Source organism: Manduca sexta, chromosome 4 (genome assembly GCF_014839805.1).
Source record: "Manduca sexta isolate Smith_Timp_Sample1 chromosome 4, JHU_Msex_v1.0, whole genome shotgun sequence".
Lineage (NCBI taxonomy): Eukaryota > Metazoa > Arthropoda > Insecta > Lepidoptera > Sphingidae > Manduca > Manduca sexta.
Genome location: NC_051118.1, coordinates 2,249,301 through 2,271,228, shown reverse-complemented (window position 1 = coordinate 2,271,228; position 21,928 = coordinate 2,249,301). Strand labels below are relative to the sequence as shown.

The window sequence follows — 21,928 nt, the reverse complement described above, 5'->3', positions numbered from 1 at the left end:
TATAAAATACCATTTTGAATTTAGTAACACAATGCAAAAATGATGATAAAAATGATGGATGCATATGTATGCTCGAAATACATGTTTTTTTTTTAAACGAGCCCGCCATAAACACTTCACTACACGTAATAGAAGAAAGAAAGAAATATTTTCTTTGGTTTTAGTTACATAATATTAAAAAAAAAACATTAATATCAAGTGTAATGAAGACGATGCAATTATTGTGCGCTTGGTCTCCACACTGAATGCACGCCTATACACAGAGGGACATTTGACACGGCTCAAACCACAGATAACTGTGTATATCTCATGGTTGCTAATATTATGATTTGCTGCTCACATTGAGTCCTATGAGAGCTAGCGCACATTAACTAGCCTTCTCCTCTTATCCTAAGGTTCCTTCTCCTTCCCCAGATATCCCCTCTCAACTTTCCTCCAAACTCTTACAATCCCTAAGCCGGGGGATTCCAGTATCCCATTATAGATTTTAGATACATAAAAAAGCGGCATCAGACCTACGCAATTGCTTCTTCAAATTCAATTTAACAATATCGAGAACAAGAATTCTTTCTTCATTAACCAATTTATACAATTCTCAGTAACGTGTGTTTCAGTTGGAAACTGTTCATTTTTTATTAATTCACCGCTCGCTGGATGCGCAAAATGTCATTCAGTCAACAAGATGTATTATTATGGTGTGGTCGTGTTCAGGTACGTAGTAAGCGTGTTAAAGAAAGTAATTAATTTTAGGTGATACTTAATTAGATTTTTTTTACTTTTGGACATTGGTTTTTGTTCTAAGTGTACTGAAGTCTTAAATGTATTTTTTAAGATCATCTGGTATTGCATAGAATATTTTTAAACTAAGTAATTTAAACCCCTTAAAAATACGACAAATAGTTTAACAATCTAGTTTTTATGCTTGTATATTTTATAATTTGCTTTAATTTTGATTGTGATTTGTTTTGCGTCTTAATTTTATTAAATAAATAAACAATTCAAATTAAATATAGCCATGTTATAGATAGTTTATAAATTAAATGGTATTATATTAGGATTCAGTTCTGTTATGTTTACTGGGTTTTAAAGGCAGTTTTAAATTTTGTAAAAGGATTGACCTGATTATTGTGTTGTCTTACGCGAATTATTTGACGTGAGTAAATTCGTAAGACATTTATTACAATCAAAAACTATCTAAATTACTTTACATAAATATAATAATAATATCAACCCTGTATTATATACTATCTCACAGCTGGGTACGGGCCTTCTCTACTACTGAGAGGGATAAGGCCTTCGTTCACTCTAGCTTAGTGCGGATTGATAGACTTCACACACCCTCAATTCCTATAGAGACCTTCTCAGGATGCAGGTGTCCTCAAGATGTTTTCCTTTAACGTTAAAGCAAGCGATAATTCACAAAAAATACACACATATCTTTAGAAAAGTCGGAGGTGTGTGCCCTTGGGATTTTTTCTCTTTATATGAGGATATCTGTCTCGGCAGTCTGTTCCACAACCAACTAAGCTATCGCAATACATAATTAAATAATTCCTGTGAAATATTTGCGCTCCATAAGCGTTTATGCTTTGTGTGTTAATGTTATTAATTTTATTTAATAAAAGACTGATCCTGCATCTGATCTTATCAGAGTAGAGTGCACATAATGTCGACTGGCGAGAGATTACCCCGTCGACACAATTATGTCAGGCCGACATGAAGTCGGATATACACAGGCTGATCCCGAAACGAAACGTGGGCCACTACGTCGGGTTTTACACCTTGTGTACTATCGCTATCTGATCTCATACAATCCTACCACCAAGATGATTCTGTATTTTTTTTACACAGTTGCATTTACCAGTGGTTCTATCTGCTATAATGTTTTCTTTCTGAAATACAAAAGCAAATTTCAATATTACGGCCTCTAATATATTATTTTTTCACAGTAGCATTTACCAGTGGTTCTGTCTGCTATATTTTTTTCATTCTGAAATACAAAAGCAAATTTAAATATTACGGTCTCTAATATATTATTTTTTCACAGTAGCATTTACCAGTGGTTCTGTCTGCTATATTTTTTTCATTCTGAAATACAAAAGCAAATTTAGATACAGCCTCTAATATGGTGCAATACGATATCTATCTAGTATTTAAAGATTTTTGAGTTCAATTCAGGATTTGAATTTGATATTTTAAGTAAGTTTTAACCGGAAATTTTTCGATTTTCTCACTAGTGCAGCTATGTTCGCTGTCTGTAGACATTTTGCCAGCGCCTCGCTTATCTTTTCTACGTAACTCACCTGACTTAAAAAAACAGTCAGAAAATTACCAATAATCATAGCTATATGCTAACTCTATGAGCATAAAATCATTTAATTAACTTACTTTATTAAAATACATAATACGTTAACTTTTAATTATGTTTTAAAAAGTTATGTAGGTTAATGAATTTATGTTTGCCCTGAGGCAGTATTACTAAGTTTTTGCAGCCTATAAAAAAAGGTTGAACAAGGCTACAGTAGTGGGATATTATTATATAACTTGAGGAATATAAGAAACCTGCTTTGAAAAACCCATATTTCTATGTTTAAAGCTAATAATAATGATATTGTTAGTACAAGAAGTTATTTTTAAATTTGATCACTAAATAGCGAGGGTTTTTATTTTATTGATCAATTTACTGTACTCAAGACCAACTTTAGAAGGTGTCCGATTTTCAAGTTACAAGACTCTAAAATACATAAATATCACGCCTCTGTCTCATGGGTAGGCAGAAACTATAGATTGCCACTTTGCAAAATTCTGGCATACTTCTCTCACTTCCTCCACCTTCATCAATCTTGTCATGCATTCTTGCCGGTTCAGGGTACTTTTGACTTGGCCACTGATTTTGTCTTTTGGCCTTTGGCCTTGAAACCCTAAAATGAACATTTTATATTCAGTAATTTATAACTTATTAATTGCCATGTAAAATAATTAGTCTTTTACAATACTTAAAAAACTGTTTTGTAAATCATTTAATGAGCAAACAAGGCCTACACCCAAATGTAGATTGCAATAAAAACTTAATGACTCCAACATATTCTTTTTTTATTATTACTTTATTTAAGGAAAGCTTACGGACTAATACTATTTACAAAGTGACTTTCGTCAATAAGTAAAGTTAAGTTGCTAAATACAAGCTTTCATCTATAAAATCTATATATATATAAAAATGAATCCCTATTTACCCTTGTCACGCAATCACGCGTGAACGGCTGGATCGATTTCACTATTACTTTTGTTGTTGTGTTTGTTATTATCAGGAGAAGGTTCTTATGAAAGAAAAAAAACTAAAAATTATGCGGAAAATTAGAAAATTTAAGAAACTTTACGACAATATTAATTTTACATAACTGTCAGAGGTTTGAAATAACTGTCAGTAATCGACAGAATGCGCGCGTGCATACATATGTAGTTAAGACAGGACAACGTCTGTCGGGTCAACTAATAACAATATAAAAATATGCATTACAGCTAATAATGATACTTTAAGCTTCTGAAATATACGTATTTTTGATATTTTTGCTTTTGCTCGCGGATTCGACTGCGTGGAAGAGTTTTCCGGGATAATAGATTCGCTTTATAGTTTTCCGGGATACAAAGTAGCCTATGTCCTTCCCAGGGGCTCAAGCTATCTCCATACCGAATTTCTTCTAAATCCGTTGGGTGTTACTTAAGTAGTGTTTGAGTATCGCGTTAATTTATTGTTCATAATAATATATCATATCAGCCCCGTATATACTGTCCCACTGCTAGGCATTTCTATACTACTGAGAGGGATTAGGCCTTAGTCCACGCTGGCCTAGTGCGGATTGGTAGACTTCACAAACCCTCATAAGTCCTATCTCAACTTCTCAGGTATGCAGGTTTCCTCATGATTTTCCTTCACCGTTAAAGCTAGCGATAATTCACAAAGAATACACAAATATTTTTTTGAAAATTCAGATGCGTGTGCCCTTGGGATTTGAACCTGAAGACATTTATCTCGGCAGTCCGTTCCACAACAAACTAGGCTATCGCTACTTTACATTTATTGTTTAACCATATCAAATTACACTAAATTTCCCGCTTTCTTAAATCTCGTATGCAACATGTGTCTATCCCTCCATTACTGAAGCATAATATCGCCTCGAATACTATATTCACTATATCCTCAAAGATTCATAACTCTTAACCTCGCATATTGTTCACTTGTACTTATTAATCTAGTAATTCCATTCACCTAAGAGTACTCAAACTGTGGTTTTATAGTAGGTTAGCTAGGTTAGGGCTTTTATTGTCCTCACCGGTGAGCATCGCGACGCGTTTCTCCCTTATTGCTTATTTAAAATACATATATACATCATTTTATTTCATCTTCCCTGCCAGCCCGACCTGGCTTCTTTGTTTACTAAGTATATTTTTCATTTATTTTATTCTCAATATAAATTGTCTTTGTTTATATAAGCTAATTTAATTAAGTAATAATTAAATATTCTCATGTACCTTGACTTATCATAAGTGCAACTATGTTCGCCTACGTGATGAATAAAGCATTTTATTTTATTTTATTTTATATATAGTTGCTTTTACTTTCTAGAACACATGTTTTGGGTTATAATTATGGTCCAGGTATTATATTTCATATCATAATATGTTGCATACATGATTGTCACTTGTTTGGTGTTTTATAAAACAAATAAGTATATGAATGAATACACTCTTGCGGTTAGATCTGCAATAATTGAAACGCAAGTGATTACCAATGATAATAAAATATGATAGATTGCATAATTATAATATAATATATACATAATGATACCGGAAGGGCGAGAACTTCCGTGAAGTAAAACATCTATATTGTTTTTTGCATTATTAGAATATTTATTACACACACGCCTTTATCCATGAAGGGGTAGACAGAGGTTGTATATATCTACAATTGTCTGTTGTCTCACTTTTATATTATAACGTTATAATTTTTTTATTGGCAAAATTATGTCTGTATAATTTGCCTTTTAAAATTCGTCATAGAATAGAGAATAAAAAATTGCTTTAAATCAAGTATATTAATATATTCGTGTTCTTTATTCGCCATAGTTATTATAAGTAAGTTAATTATAAATATTCCCATGAAATTATAATTTAAAAACTAACGACTAAATAACAATAGGGTAAAAATTACACATTAAAACTGCGTACGTACTAAAAACAATGTTATAACATACAGTCGCGAAGTGTGAATTCTTCCGAAAAGGAACCCCACACAACATATAAGTACCTACTAAGCATAAATGCGGTCTGCATGTATGTCCTTTTAATGGTAAGATTGTACATAAATTACGAAGGGGAAGTCGACAGAAATCGGGTTACTTGGAACCTTCGCCAATGTTAGCACGATTAGAGAAACAAAAATCCTCGCCATCTTGTGGTTAAATATAGAACTAAATTATCTTGTAATGTTACTTTAAAACAATAAAGCAAAAGTAGCGCACCCCGAGCAGGTTTTTTATTTTACTGGTTTTTTAAAGCTATATTTTATAAAATTATCTTTCTTTTAAAGAGGAAAGACAATAAACAGAATCTACGCGACAAAACATTTTGCTGTGCGCGTATAGAATACACCATAATGTCAATAACTTTTGCTGGTGGTAAGATATATTTTATATCCGCCCAGATAGCGACCATCGTTATACACAAGGTGTTAAAACCCGCCATTGTGGCCTACGTAAGTGTGTCGCGTTCCGGGATCAGCCTGTGTATATCTGGTTCCGACAGGCATAATTGTGTCGACTGCCGAGGGGTAATAATCATCCCTCGTCAGTCGATATTCAATGGGACCGCACTCCACTTACCATCAGGTGCAGTGAAGTCACTTTGCCGCGCTCGAATTAAAAAAATAAGGTTTGAGCAATACAGATTTATTTACAAAAACGATTTCGTTTGATTCCCACATTCTAACATACTTACGTTGAGCCCCTCTGGAAAAATACAATTATAATTCTATCTTATTTTAGCGTGCTCTTCGGCGTCTCGTGGAGCGACAAGCTCCTGACGTTCCCGCCAGGGTTCAAGTTCGGGGCGTCTACATCGGCCTACCAGATCGAAGGAGGATGGAATGCTAGCGGTTAGTACTTAAACTAAATTGTTCTTCGTAGTCGTATCTTCTTGACAGACTGGTCATGGTCATGTTTGGGCTGCCATTTTCGCCATATGCCTCGATGTTTGGCGGAGTGGAAGCTTTCGTTTATAGCGGAGTGGGTCATAGATTTGATTTGGTGTGTTCAACGGGTATTAACGCGTCCACGAGCTCTTTTGCCCTCTACTTTTACACTAGGCATATATATTTGCTGGTATATTTATTGTTTTTTTATAATATAATTTCCTCCCTACATTTCAAAGAATTTGCAGCCTTCATGGTCTCTGGGAATAGGATGTTGGTCGTCCTAAAACTTAAAGATACAATATTCACCTACATTTTAAAAATATGTATAAAATAAAAACCGCAATAATCCAAAAAATAATATAATTTAATCCAAAAAAATAGTTATATTTGCGTAAACATAAGAATCATTGCGCTGGTTGGTATACATTGTACATATTGCTAATTATTCGCACAATAAACCTTTTTGCGCATTGACCCATTTTTGCCACGTTGTTTTGTTCAGTTAATTGTTCATAATTGCTTGAGAAAACTCCTAATTGTAATCTGTTACTATGACCTATCATTATACTATTAGTAAAATTCAATTTTATTACTAGCTTTGGTTGGCGACTTTTATCTGTTCCTATAATTTATCATATTATAAGTAATATTAAATTTGATTACTAGCTTTGCTCGCGATTTTGTTTCCGTAACATTCAGTGCGTGAAAATCAATGGCTTATATCCTTGGCATTAGCTTATTCTGTATATTTGACCATGGACTAGTGGTTTAGCCCTGGATCCGTTACAGATTTTATTTATTTGAATTACAAACTTAATACTTGGTGGTTTGGGAATTTGGAGAGGATGGATGATAAGAGATTGACAAAGAAAAATTATTAGGCGAATGTGGAGAGGTCGACCGCACCGAACTTTCGAATGTCATATATCTGATATTCTTAGTAAAGGTCACACTATATAAACGAAGCTATATTCTAAGTGTCATTTTCTCAGCCATGCGAGCTAAGCAAAACTAATTTAGCTTAGATTTCGTTCTACAACACGGATTATTTTGACAACGTTCAAGTAAATGACATCCACTAGTTAAGTCTCATTAGACTAATAAATTATTGCTAGCAATAACAAGGTAGTTGGCGACTTTTTTTAGATACATTTATCAAGAATATATTTCATCCAAGATTTATAGGAAAAAGAAATTTCAAAATCCACGCAATAATTAATAACTTATAAAGTTTTTAAATTTGGTGTAAAGGGAATCTGTCAAATTACAGTAATAATAAAATGTGACGTCACCCAATGCCACCGGCCATAATGCTGCGTGAGTGAGAAAAGGACAACGCGATAACCCCACAACGCCTTCACTGTTGCTCACAACAATATTTCAAATATGAATAACTGCTTTATTTTTCAACCAATTTTGATACTCTATGTTACATATAAAATAATTAACTAAATCAAACATAGAAAATTACCATATTGCATTTGATTGCTGCTAGCAATAATTGTTCCGTCTAAATGAGGATTTAATGCACGATACATTTGAGCATATACATTATAGTTACTGTGTTCTTTGCCATTTATTTGAGAGCCATTCTTTTGTATTTGGTCGTCTTACAGTCAGTACTACTAACGTGGTACGACAGCATCCAGCTGAATGAATATTGTTGATATTTGTTTATTCATTTATTCATTGTAAGTAATCTTAAGAAACATAAATACTTATTTATACTGGACGTTCGTATTGCTATTTTGTTCAGCGTTTTAACACCAACAAATACATCTTTTTTGTTTCTTTTTTTTTATTAAGACAAAGGCGAGAGCATATTCGACCGACTGTACCACGAGCGTCCTGATGCTTCAATGGACCACAGCAATGGAGAGATCGCTTGCGACTCCTACCACCAGTGGAGACGGGACATCGACATGATTGCGGAGATGGGCTTACACGTCTACAGGTAACAAGTTTGGTATGATACTTGTATTCACTCGGATAGCTACCACCACATAAGGTGTCCGCCATAATGGCCCAGGTTAGAATGTCCTTTTCTGGGATCAGTTTATTTATTCGGTTCTAAGCAGGCTGGCATAATAGGATAGTCGACTACTCTTTTTTAATACGTTTAAAAATGCATGTCATCTAAAAACTAAAGAAGTTATAATCGTCGTTATAAACTTTGGAATTTGATGGAAGGAGTAGCATCAAATAGTATTAATAACAAACTGTGACGTCACCGACTTGGCTTTGGCCCGTCCGCATCCTGCAACCCGGTCTAACAGCCGAGATTCAGTAATGATACAAATAATAATAATAATAATAATATCAGCCCTGTATTATATACTTGCCCACTGCTGAGCACGGGCCTCCTCTACTTCTGAGAGAGATTAGGCCTTAGTCCACCACGCTGGCCTAGTGCGGATTGTTAGACTTCACACACCTTAGAAATTCCTATAGAGGAACTTCTCAGATGTGCAGGTTTCCTCACGATGTTTTCCTTCACCGTTAAAGCGAACGATAAATTCACAAAGAATACACACATATTTTTTTATAAAAATCTGAGCTGTGTGCCCTTGGGATTTGAACCTGCGGACATTCGTTTTGCCAGTCCGTTCCACACCCAACTATCGCCTCTTATGAATGAATATTTTTTATACATCACTTGCTTTGCTATAGAGGGTAGAGGGCAATTAATATTTCCAACTCCTCCCTATCCTTCTATTTGATTAATTTCGTTGCGGGATAAAGGCAGGTGACGCTTCGTGTCATAAGTTGCGTGCCAATGTCGATCCTGGCTGACAGGACTTTTAGTGGTGGGTGTAAGGTCGGCTAAGTATCACATTCGCGAGGACCTTGCCATTAAGTCGCTTTATCCGATGTCATTACAACCGGTCTATATTATATCGTCTATAGGGAACTTGCCAAACCGAAAGGCAAGGAAAATAGACCTATAATTGTGCATCATCAGATTCTCAATCTCCTGGCCTCGTCTCCTGCCGACCGGGTTCAACAACTATATCAGTGAAGCCGGCAAGAATTACTACAACAATCTGATCGACGGACTGTTGGCGCGGAACATCGAGCCCCTTATCACCATCTTCCACTTCGACCTTCCACAATCGATACAGGATCTTGGTAAGCATAGATCTAGACTTTTTGCATAATACTGTTGGATGAGTAGACGAAATTCGTATCCATATAAACGTCCTCTTTACATAAGTGTAATGCGCCCTTATGTAACCCACGTGGGTCACACTGTGCGATCAGGCTGTGGACTACGTAAGGCAATCTTCAGCGCATTAAGAACGGCTGCGAGATTCCTTCAACAGAAGCTGTAGATCTTAGCCACCATTGCGTGGTACCGAGCCTAGTGCGGCCTGTCTCCTTATATTGGGGCTCAACGACAACATGGGACTAACAAACGCTATGGATAATCCTGGGAGTCTCAAAAATGTGCCAAAATACAGCGCATAGCGTAAACTAACGGCGGGCAGCCTCCCGCCACCAGCCAACCCCTACATCTTTCCTATTAGTCGTCTTGTACCATAGGCAGAGGGCGCCATGGTGGACTTGTCCAATCGCCCCCATTCAGGGCTGAAGCAATTACAGCCCCAATGATCAAACCGTATCTCAATGGTTACTCGAAGGTGTTTGGCGGTAGTATGAGCAATTGATGGAAGCAACCAAGACTCTCATGTCCGCTACTAGAGAAACTAAAAAAATAATTTTAACAAAAAATTAAACCGCCTTCAAAAACCACTCAAAACCAAAAAATAATTTCACATAACAAGTATATATTGGATACCAATTTTGGAGTCGGTGCCTAATTAAAATTGCTAGTTAGCTATATTTGTTGCATAGTCCATCTATGAGCTAAATTTCTTTCAAATTAATTAAAAGGAGTAGGTTTGCGTGTACTACAACATACACAGTGAAAGGTTTAATACCAAGCACATGTATGGTGTTTCATATTTTTATTTCCTCTTTTTTCGAGGCAGGGAGTGTAATACACCCACAATAGACCAGCTATATGTAACAGGGGAAGAATTTGGGTAGTGTACAGTTCACAAATTTAAATATTTCCTTAATAGCTTCCATTTGCTGTGCTGCGGCGATGTGTTTATCTCCGGTGACGATCTGATTTGCTGACTTTATACGCTGGCAGCACATTGTTTTCGTATATTTGTTAATGTATTTATCTAGCTTAACTAGCAATTTTAATTAGGCACCGACTCCAAAATTGGTATCCAATATATACTTGTTATGTGAAATTATTTTTGGTTTTGAGTGGTTTTGAAGGCGGTTTAATTTTTGTTAAAATTATTTTTATTTTTGCTTTTTGTGTTAGTAAAAATAGACCGTCTCAATGGCATAGTTGTGTTTCGCTCACGATACGACTATCGCGCTGAGGAGTTACACCTCTGAGTACCACTATAAAGGGGAAAAGGTGTGATGCTATATATATGTATGTAAGAAGTAGATTCAAGCAAACCTAACGCAAAAACACAACTAATATTATTTGGCTCACAGTACAACTATCGCGCTGTGGTGTTACATCTCTGCCTACCCCTGAAAAGGCGAAAAGGTGTGATGCTATATTATGTATGTATGTAAGAAGTAAAGTCAACTAGACCCAACGCAAAAACACAACTAATGTGTTTCGCTCGCAGTACGACTATCGCGCTGAAATGTTACACCTTTGCCTACCCCTGACACGGGGAAAAGATGTTATGCTATATGTATAAGCATGTGAGAAGTAGATTCGAGGAAACCTAACGCAAAAACACAACTGATACACTTGGCTCACATTACAACTATCGCGCTGTGGTGTAACACCTCTGCCTACCCCTGAAAAGGGGAAAAGGTGTGATGCTATATATATGTATGTAAGAAGTAGATTCAAGCAAACCTAACGCAAAAACACAACTGATATATTTCGATCATACTATAACTATTGCGCTGTCGGTGTTACATCTCTGCCTACCCCTAAAAAGGGGAAAAGGTGTGATGCTATATACATATATGTATGTATGTAAGAAGTAGAGTCAATTAAACCCAACCCAAAAACACAACTGATATGTTTCACACACAGTACGACTATCGCGATGAAATGTTACGCCTCTGCCTACCCCTGACACGGGGAAAAGATGTTATGCTATATGTATAAGTATGTGAGAAGTACACTCAACCAAACTCAAAGCAAAAACATAACTAAATACGTCACAGGAAAGCTAAATTCGCGATTTCGTTTTCTTGGACAACATAATTATTCTAGTTTTTTTAATTTTAAAATCAAACTACCGAAGCGATGTTGAAATAAAATTTATGGGACCAATCTGGAGAGAAATTCTTTCGAATAAAAAAAGAATTTTCCAAATCGGTTCATAAATGAGCGAGTTCCGAGGTAACAAACATAGAAAAAAAAAAAAAAATTCACGTCGAATTGATAACCTCCTCCTTTTTTTTGAAGTCGGTTAAAAAAGTAGCTTCTGTTATGTATCTACCATAATTAATGTTATTTTCTTTGATGTTCAAGGTGGTTGGGCCAACCCCCTTATAGCGGATTGGTTCACGGACTACGCCAGGGTCGTGTACACCCTCTTTGGAGACAGGGTGAAGATGTGGATAACTCTAAATGAGCCCATGGCGATCTGCGATGGCGGCTATGGCGACTTCTTGGCTCCTAAGATTGTGGACCCAGATGTGGGCTTGTATTTGTGTTCCAAGAATGTTGTGTTAGCACATGCTAAGGCTTGGAGGGTTTACGATGAGGAGTTCAAACCGAAATATCATGGTTAGTGTTGTCATCCGTTTGTTATAAATGGGGCGCTAAGCCCTCTCTCGTTCCTCCTGATATATTAGACATTATCTGCATTATTTCAATATTTACTTTTTTTATCTATAATACTACATATGTCTTATTTTATACGCTGTTCCAATTTTTTAGTTTGTTACAAAATTTAACGTAACTCTGTCTTATACATAAATATATATATATTTACTATGTGATATAGTCTATATTATGTAACTTAGCTTATATTTTATATAAGTACGTAATTAAGGGTATGTTTCATATTTTTTTTTGTAAATGCTGCTACTCGTTACATATTTGTATAAGCCGACCAAATCCAAAAATCACACTCGAATCTGCGCTCCCAAATAAATGGTGTTAAAATGTGTACTATCCACATTAGCTGTTTAATACGATAACTGTCAAATAAAATATACTTGAAACATGTGAAATAAGTCTTTAGTCTTATTTATATTTAAAAATTAATCACTAACAATTTAGTCGCCGCGCATACTTTGTTAATTTAGCAGCTACCCAAAAACATTTCATTACTATGAAACTGATACTGCCTTCAGCAACAACCGAAGAGTTACAGGGCATCAAATTGACAGCGTCCGCGCGCGTTTTAATACTTTAACCGACTTCAAAAAGCAGGTTACTCCGATTATCACAAAATAATCCAATACTAATGACTGAAGCTAATTTACCTTCTTTATTGTGGTTTATTTTAGGCAAAGTATCAATGACGAACCTATTCTTTTGGTACGAGCCTGTATCGGATGAAGACAAGGAGACCACGGATCTCATGCTCGAATACTGTGTATGTACTGTTTCATATCACCAATTATATTAAACACTATCTATAGAACCTACTGACTGACGACATATCTTCACGTGTTTCATCATTTTCATACAAATGTTATCCGCACCTCTGAATTTCTAAATTTATTTGTTTGTTTTGATGAATATCGCTTGCAATAACTTTTTAATAGTATAAAAACAAAACAAAATGACACACAGCACGCCGTAGTCCCCAACAAAGAGCAGACTATAACAAAGTACAGTCAGATCAATCGCTTAATAATAATAATAATATCAGCCCTGTATTATATACTTGCCCACTGCTGAGCACGGGCCTCCTCTACTACTGGGAGGGATTAGGCCTTAGTCCACCACGCTGGCCTAGTGCGGATTAGTAGAATTCAAACACCCTCGAAATTCCTATAGAGAACTTCTCAGGTATGCAGGTTTCCTCACGATGTTTTCCTTCACCTTTAAAGCAAGCGATAATTCACAACGAATACACACATAATTTTTTAGAAAAATCTGAGGTGAGTGTCCTTGGGATTTGAATCTGCGGACATTCGTCTCGGCAGACCGTTCCACAACCAACTAGGCTATCGCCGCTTCCACAACCAACTAGGCTATCGCCGCTTCAAGATCAATCGCTTATCCAAGTATATTCAAATCTAAAGAGGACGAGCCAATCGCTGTATCGGGTAAAAAATCCAGACTCTGGGCTGATACTGAGCAGAATAACCTAACACTGCCCGATCCAGGACCTCAGAACAGTGTCGCACACATACACAACTAAACTGCCGTAATATTTAAACAAAAAACTCTTGACGATCCAAATATGTAGTAATATCTGATATCAACGCTCAGCAATAATGTTGATCTACATCTGATTCATAACTTCTGATTAACTAAATATGCTTATATGTCAGGAGGGCCGGTTTTCCCACCCAATTTACTCCAAAGAAGGTGGCTGGCCTAAGAAACTGCAGAAGCTGATCACGGAACAAGGATATGAGCAAGGATACTGGAGGCCCAGAATGCCTGAGTTTACTGAAGAAGAAATTAAATTTATTAGAGGTAGAACTATTTCAATTTGCATTCTCCTTATTTATTCGTAGTATCATATCATCGTATCATTTGTATCTATCTTAAATGGTCTCTCTCAGCTTATTTATATGAACACCACAATGACTACTGCAGCTGTTGGTTAGTTGAGTGGCTTCCAGATGTAATATTGAATTACGAGGGATGTTTAACCCTCGCCAGTGGACATAGTATACCGGCCTGCTCGAAGCAAGAATAGACTGAAGAAGAATAAATAGACTGTATTTATTCATCTTTCAGTTATCTCTTGTCTTCCATGCTCCTCACGTTTGAAAACTCAGTTCCTTTGTTATCTCTATATATTCCTTGCTTTCTTTCATACTCTTTAGAATATCCTCTCTTTCCTTAGATTCTAAACTCTAATTTGAGAAGCGAGCAAAACCGCTCGCCATACGTTTAGCAACACGACTAGCCATAAATAAAAACAACACCAATTATAAAGCAAAGGCAATGCATAGCGCTCTTTACCCTGAAAGATTAGTAGCATATTATAGTATGAAGTTTCATATGACATTACACTGAGTGGCTAATGTAAATCTTTTAAAAGTATTAAATTATACACAGGCACTTACGACTTCTATGCGTTAAATCATTACACCACAAACCTGGTGAAAAAAGCGAAGCCGGGTGAAAAGGTGGGCGCATGGCCGTTCGACGGTCAACCGATCATCGGCGCGAACTTCCAAAAAGGAAATGGGTGGAAAACTGCTGCACCTTCTTGGTTTTACGTGAGTATATTTTGAAGTTTTAAATTTTGTACGTTAAAGTATAATATTTAAGCACAAGGCAGTGACCTGATGCTAGAAAGCGGTAATAAGTACCCAAGGGTAAATTATCATCCCACTAATAAATAATATTTAAAAACTGAGTATAAGAATGCCAAATGAATACTATTAAGATGCAAATAGGTTACTACTTGAACGTGATTGGTAACGTATCGACCTCGAAAATGTAAATAAAAAAAATCTTTTTACGAAACGCTCTGCTTGCAATAACTTATTTTTAAATATATATTATATTTACATTTTATTTATTTATTTATTTACTCAAAAATTTTCTACACGATGTTGATCTCCATTAACTCTAGATTATTTCTGTATTATACCTAATCCTTTTCTGTATAATTAATGGAAATGCTGTTTTATTTGCCAGATATATCCCGAGGGTCTTCGCCATCAGCTAAACTGGATCAGAGAGAACTACGGCGACATTACCATCTTCATTACGGAGAACGGATACGCAGGCGGCAGCACGGGCCTGCGAGACCAGGAGAGAATAGACTCCATGAGGGATAACTTGGAACAGGTATTCCAGATCTTGGGAATTTTACAGCATAAATAACGCAAGTGTTATGGAAGACCTTCAGTATCGTTAATTATGGAATAGACGTTTTATAAGTCTACCTTGGTCCAGATATTACTAAGCGCTACAATTTGTAGTTCAGTACGAAGGCAGAAGAACTCTCCGGTGACGCATGTGATGGCAGCACACGCTGTGTTCAACGTCCTACATGAGAATGTGGTTTAAAATCTGCCTTATTTATATGGACAAGGCCCTACGCCTGATGGTAAACGGAATGGAGTTCACATAGACTGTTAACTGACGAGAGATGATTGACCGTTAAAATTGAACGCGGCCGTCTCCGTTCAGCGCGGTCGAATGGAGCCTATGGTCTAGCCGCTATCTGACATTTTTACTTTGCTTTTTCTTGGGTTTATCATAGGCAATGTAGGTGCAACAATTTCATGGAAATCTGTTTCAGACTTGGCTGGCAATATACGAAGATGGCATTGACATTAGGGGGTATATAACCTGGTCACTCATGGATAATTTTGAATGGATCGGCGGGTATTCGTAAGTGAACATCTTTCTTAAAAGTATTATTTAATAAAAGCGCCAGTATTCACAGAGGTTACTTAGCAAAGAACAAAGTTATGATAAAAAGACTATCTCAGATGCATTCGGCATGACAGCCAGCGCTGTGCGTGCGCCAGAACTGGGGGCTGTGATAGGCTATTTTTTTCGGGCACGACAAAATATCCCCACTGCACCTGATGATAATTGATAATGGAGTATGGTCCAATAGAATTTCGACTGACAAGATATGATTACCCCTCGGCAGTCGAAACAATTGTGTTGATCTGTTAGAACTGGATATACACAGGCTGATCCCGGAACACGACTTACTTGCGTGGGCCACTATGGCGGGTTTTAACACCTTGTGTACAGTGGTTCGCTATCCGGGCGGATATAAAATATCCTACCACCAGCAAAATAATATTACGATACAACTTTGATTTAGTCGGCTGGCAGACAAAGCTAAACAAAACCCAAAAAAAACTATGAAATTATCAATACTACGCATTCAAACGTACTTACGTACTGTGTGTCCTCAAGTAATATTTGTGAATACGGTTGTAGGTGTCTGATATAGGAATATTTGGGTCTTATTTTTTAAAGGAACAGAATATAGTTTTCTAAAGGTACTCACCTTATAATCTGGGACATTGGAAATACGTCATGTGAACGGGATCCCCAGTTATATAATTCGCGAGATACTAAAATAAATAATATGAAAAAGAATTATTTTTGTGAAATCGGCAATAAAATTGATAAACAAATATAGAGCAGCAACCATATTTTAAAATATTGGAATGTGCACTTAGACGCCTTAGGCGCATGATAGTTTCTTCTCCTTAATGACCTCACTCTATAGTCTATACTATTGCGTATCTTTTTCGTTTTTTGGACATTTAGCACTTCCATCGGATACCAAAAGCCAATACGTTAATGATTTTAACCGGATTGATTGTGCTCTCTGTGTTAGAATTTTAATGACGTAATTATTTGATAAACTTGATAAGAAAATAGGAATAAAATAGCCTGACTAAATAATTGTCTATTTGCAGGGTCAAATACGGGCTATACGAAGTGGACTTCAACTCTACAGAGCGCACGCGCACGCCGCGCGAGTCGGCGCTGTACTACGAGAGGGTAGTCAAAACTGGATCTGTCTTCGTTCACTCAGATGAGGATAAGCATATAGAATTGTAAACCTATTTACTTTTAATAAAGAGGCTGTAGCGTTAAGAGTTTATTTATAAAGCTTAAACCAATAAATTTTATCTATCATATTATTATCCGGAGTTTGTTTAAAAATAAATATTTCTTAATAAGTTCATATCTTTAGGGGGCCCGTTCAGCAGTTCAATATAGGCCCTCCCCCTCCCTCCCCCTTTACGCTGCTATTAACTAAGCGCATTAAAATAGTCTCCCGTCGAGCCAATGGCGGCCTTGAAGAAGCGAAGGGGGCCACCGCCAGGAGTCTCGTACAGAGAGTGAGCTGTAGGACTTTCATTCTTTAGTTTACTTCCCTGCAAACCAAGAGCATTTTACAACCAAAAAAAATTTCGGGTATCGTGTTTTGCTTTTGCCGCGCCTGAAGAATTGCCTATGATAGACTGCAACCGCTCCAGTCAAATAAAGCAGAATATCCCAATCTTATTTTACTAGATCCGGAAATAAATATTCATAATTAAATTTTATAAATAGCGATTTAGGTTTTTAATAAGAAAAAACAAAATGTACAAATATAGGATACTAGCTGACCCGACAGACGTTGTCCTGTCTTAACTATTTTGATTTGTTTGTTTGTTTTATGCACGCGCGCATTCTTTCGATCGCTGACAGTTATTTCAAACCACTGAGAGTTATGTAAAATTAATATTGTCGTTAAGTTTTCTTAAATTTTCTTATTTTCCGCGCAATTTTTTGAATTTTTTCCTTCATACGAACCTTCTGACAATAACAAACACAACAAAAAAAGAAATAGTGAAATCGGTCCAGCCATTAACGCGTGATGGCGTGACCAAGGGAAATAGGGATTCATTTTTATTTATATAGATATATAGATAAAAAAAAATAATCGGCTACATTTACATGCTAAAAGTATTGAAAACTATAATGCAACGCGACGCTTGACAGTCCTACAAAATGACTTTGACAATCGAGTTGGAACTGTCGTGAATCCCAGCTGATATTTACCAAAGCAGTGTTTTCTTATAATATTACCTGTAAAATACACCCATATGTTTAACAGTAAACGTAATAAAACCATATTAAAGCAATTACATAACCGTTTGCCAACTTAGACCTAAGAAAACCCAGTTTGTGCCTGTTAGTGATGTCAAAAATGAAGAAGTTAACTGGCTCATTCCGCTATACGCAATGGGACCCTTGTTTAATTATATCTCAAATAGTGGCAATGCAGTCGGTCCTGTACCTCTCGCTGAGCCTCCTCGTGGCTATCATGCAGGACTTGACGGACTCCACGAGGACCTTGGACCATATATTCGAATATCACGCAAGTATCATGAGTCAACTTTGGATATTTTTACGTAAACACACAATTTAAAAACTCATTTCCTATTATTCTTAATTTCGTAGCTATTCCGTATTTGTATCTGAATTAAACTTAATTTGTGTGGCAAAACAAAATTGTAATATAAAACCTCATGCAGTATTGAACAATTTATGTATTAAACCCAGGCTCCAACTGACAGTGAAATTAAACTAACCCCCACCCCTCCCCCCCCGTGACCATGAAGGCTGCAGTCTTTGAAACGTCGGCAGAAAAATAAAATACTAACCACGATAGAATCCAAAAATTAGTTTAATTTCAATGTCTAACATTCGCGTAAACATAAGAAATCATTATCCAACTGACAGTATAAACACTTTCACCACACCAAAAAGTCATACAGGATTATTTAAATATTTTTTTACTAAATTAACCTAAAACCAATCGTGAAAATAACATCTTACAATAAGTTACTCTAACCGTAGATGTAAATTAAAAAATTGTACTTTTAGTACAATAACTATGAACGAAAAGTAATTTCAATATTGCCTAAATATATTCCTATTGGCAACATCACACTTTCTATCAGAAATACTAATGCTCATCCCTTATTCTCAAAACAATAAAAAATCAGGAAATTAACCAGGATTATTCGACAAAAATATTTGTTATTCATGAATGTTTTAGATAGGTTCTTAGCTAAGCTAACGAGCATGTGGTTTCATTTAGCAACGCACTATAAATATAAACCTGTATTTTTAATTATTCTATAATATATTTTTCAGGAATTACATGTACGAGACAATGAAGGCAGAGCAATAATATTAGCATTTGTTTTTAATGCAATATTTGGAGCATTTGCGTTGTGGACCATAGTCGGAAGGACCAAACTGTGCTTAGACTTTAGGTAAGAAATAGTTTAATTTGACAATGATATTGAGGGAGAAAGACCAATTAACTTAAGTGACATGATTTTGTGCCTGGGTTAGATATATTTGTAATCAGAAAAAGGCACATATTCCAAATATATGCTGTGATTTGATAGCCGTTTTGGAATCATTTTTTTTTTAATTCGGTATTAATTGAAGAGTTTTGAAAAAATGCCAATGTCATCAAATATTTTTTTTTATAAACATTAAAATTAATGTTTATGAATAGTAAATGAGCTTTCATGGTGATGCAACTAAATCTCACATACTACTACAATCCCTATGATAGGTGCCATTCATAACTATGAATTAATTGTCGCAACATTACTATCCCTATCAAACTCGAATGAGTAAAAATATTATTAAAAACTATTTTTTTAATTTTAACAGTACAATAAATTGACTATTTTTTTGGTCCTACAAATTGTTCTGAGTAACCACATTTTGGTTCCAAAACGACTATAAAATCCCAGTGTATCGTTCAATGTCGGAAAAAAAGGACACTAGCCTGTCACCTTTTCATTTGCATACAATACATACACCTCCACCTGCCCTTATCTGTATGAAAAATGTAAACTTATTCATATTATAAATCTAAATTTGTCTAGTTTGGACTTTAGACTTTTCTTATTTAAATTGAAATGTGCTGTTACTGTAAAAGTAACATAGTAAATGCAGACTACTAATATAGTTTTTAATAAAATTTGGTACAAGATAGACCATGTCTTTTACTGAACATTTTTTTCCAGAGTACAGTGACATTTGTACTGGGAAATATCTTTCTTTATGTGAAATTATTCCTAATCATACCTATCTTATGTTTTTGTTACTGATATTATAAATGTAAAATTGTTTGTATTTTAGAAGTGGGCGCATTGATTTTGTAACGAATATGGCTTTTCACATGGGCATATCCATAGGTAACTCTTAGTCTTAAATAGTTTTATTGTTCTTATCAAAATTTCTATTTACAGTTGCACATACCACTGCATCCATCTACTGATATGCTGGATGTATAATGGTAGATTTCCAACCACATTCTCATGGTGGACGCTGAACATAGCATGTGCTGCCATCACATGTGTCACTGGAGAGTTCCTTTGCCTCCGTACTGAACTTCAAGCGATACCACTCAGCAATATTGGGGCCAAAGTGGACTTATGAAACTGACATGCTCTTCTTTGGTTGTATTTATTTATAGGTATTCGGTTAAAATATTCTAAAGTATTTTTAAAGCTTCATAACAGATGCATTGGTTTTTAACAAAATAATTGTTGATAATTGAAATTTCAATTACAGACTGACATTTTATTTGATTTTCTATAAAATAAAATTCAATGTGTATTTCAACGCTCAATTATAGTAATGGGACAAAGAATCTCTCATAAATAATTGTGTATGGAAAATGAAGTTATATTCAATTAACACAAACTTAATCCAAACATGGTTGATTATGCAAATTTGAGCAAATGTAGATAATTCTAAATTAACTGCTTTAATCAACTTTGACTTAACTATTCAGGGCAAAGAAATCACTAAATAAAAACAAATATTTGCTAATTTTTAATTATCCCCAGTACATTTGGTGAAGTCTGCAATTGGAAACATAGTTACTACTTGAGAACAGTTTAAATTCAGTTTTTTTTAACCAGAATAGTTTAGAATAGTTTTTTTTTAACATTGAATTGTCCATTGGTAGCAGAATTACATGTTAGGTTGACGCAAGGAGATGTAGCGCTCCATTATTTTGCTTTCTCAACATCAAGACTTCATACAGTATATGCATGACTTGCTTAGGTATGATGTTATTTGTAAAAGTAAAATTACCGAAAATGTGTTTAAAAATATAAAACTAATCATATCGGTAGATTATTAATTTTCCCAGGGCTATAATATATTATATAGATGCATTTTTTCAATGAGACTCATAGTGTGTTGCCACCAAACATGATAAATATATGAAATGTTCTAGGAGAATTGTATGGAGTTTGGATGTCTTCCACTAATATAGGACCCTTTTCTTAATATTGTTTAATTCTGTTCTGTTAAATTACAGATATTCAGGTTGTAATGTATTCTTACTTTAAATGGTTGTATAACAGTCAATAATTGCCCTATAAAATGGTAACGTAAACAAAAAGTATTAAAACAACTTTTTTTTTAGTTATACTTGATAATGGCTGTGTAATACTACATCTCCTTTGCTATTGCAGTCTTCCCGGATAATAAAAAAAGAAATAATGCTATGAAACTTAATAATAGTGATGTAGTTTGTTATTAATGCATAGCAGAAAGTTTATAGAGGCAACGATTTGTTTGTACATACTGTGATCGAGAGAAACAATGTTCGATATTTATTAGTTCGTCGTAAGTGTAAATAAATGATTTTTACGGCTATTTGTTATTTTATTTTTATACATTTATCTATCTCAAAAGTATATATTCTAATAGAACATAAATAGATGTATTTTTCTTTTTCCTGATTTCAGATTGTGACATAAATACGATTTTAGCAACATCGTATAATTTTTGTGAAGAAATAAAACCAAAAATAACATAAATTTATATATTTATTGGTTATATACAATATATTCTCATTACATTCATAACAAATTTGGTAATTGCAAAAATCCATGCAATAACTACTGGCTGTTAGTTCCTTCATGATTCATTTTGCAGATGTGACTTGACCTCATTATACCAAAATAAAGTTTGTGTAATTGCTAAATAATACATGTATAAAGACACGTCATATTTTATAT

General features: G+C 35.1%; 2 protein-coding genes across 2 annotated transcripts; both read left to right on the top strand.

The window, feature by feature from the left end:
- The first annotated feature begins 658 nt into the window (after positions 1-658).
- LOC115444582 (myrosinase 1) lies at positions 659-17,003 on the top strand. Its single transcript, XM_030170410.1, has 11 exons — positions 659-711; positions 6,042-6,151; positions 7,997-8,144; positions 9,153-9,319; positions 11,721-11,978; positions 12,707-12,795; positions 13,703-13,850; positions 14,442-14,605; positions 15,030-15,182; positions 15,640-15,731; positions 16,787-17,003. The coding sequence occupies exons 1-11, from the start codon at positions 683-685 to the stop codon at positions 16,929-16,931; spliced, it is 1,503 nt and encodes a 500-aa protein (XP_030026270.1). The 5' UTR covers positions 659-682; the 3' UTR covers positions 16,932-17,003.
- Positions 17,004-17,877: 874 nt separating this feature from the next.
- LOC115444558 (protein SYS1 homolog) lies at positions 17,878-21,563 on the top strand. Its single transcript, XM_030170383.2, has 3 exons — positions 17,878-18,240; positions 19,023-19,144; positions 20,141-21,563. Exons 1-3 carry the CDS (start codon positions 18,061-18,063, stop codon positions 20,328-20,330), a joined length of 492 nt encoding a protein of 163 aa, XP_030026243.1. The 5' UTR covers positions 17,878-18,060; the 3' UTR covers positions 20,331-21,563.
- The last annotated feature ends 365 nt before the right edge of the window (positions 21,564-21,928 follow it).

Bases quoted from the DNA above. Each gene is read 5' to 3' on its own strand.
- LOC115444582 (XM_030170410.1), top strand. From the start codon at position 683: ATGTATTATTATGGTGTGGTCGTGTTCAG. The intron at 12,796-13,702 runs GTATGTACTGTT...CTTATATGTCAG, and splicing joins ATCTCATGCTCGAATACTGT to GAGGGCCGGTTTTCCCACCC. The intron at 15,732-16,786 runs GTAAGTGAACAT...GTCTATTTGCAG, and splicing joins GAATGGATCGGCGGGTATTC to GGTCAAATACGGGCTATACG.
- LOC115444558 (XM_030170383.2), top strand. From the start codon at position 18,061: ATGTCAAAAATGAAGAAGTTAACTGGCTCATTCCGCTATACGCAATGG. The intron at 18,241-19,022 runs GCAAGTATCATG...TATATTTTTCAG, and splicing joins ACCATATATTCGAATATCAC to GAATTACATGTACGAGACAA. The intron at 19,145-20,140 runs GTAAGAAATAGT...TTCTATTTACAG, and splicing joins AAACTGTGCTTAGACTTTAG to TTGCACATACCACTGCATCC.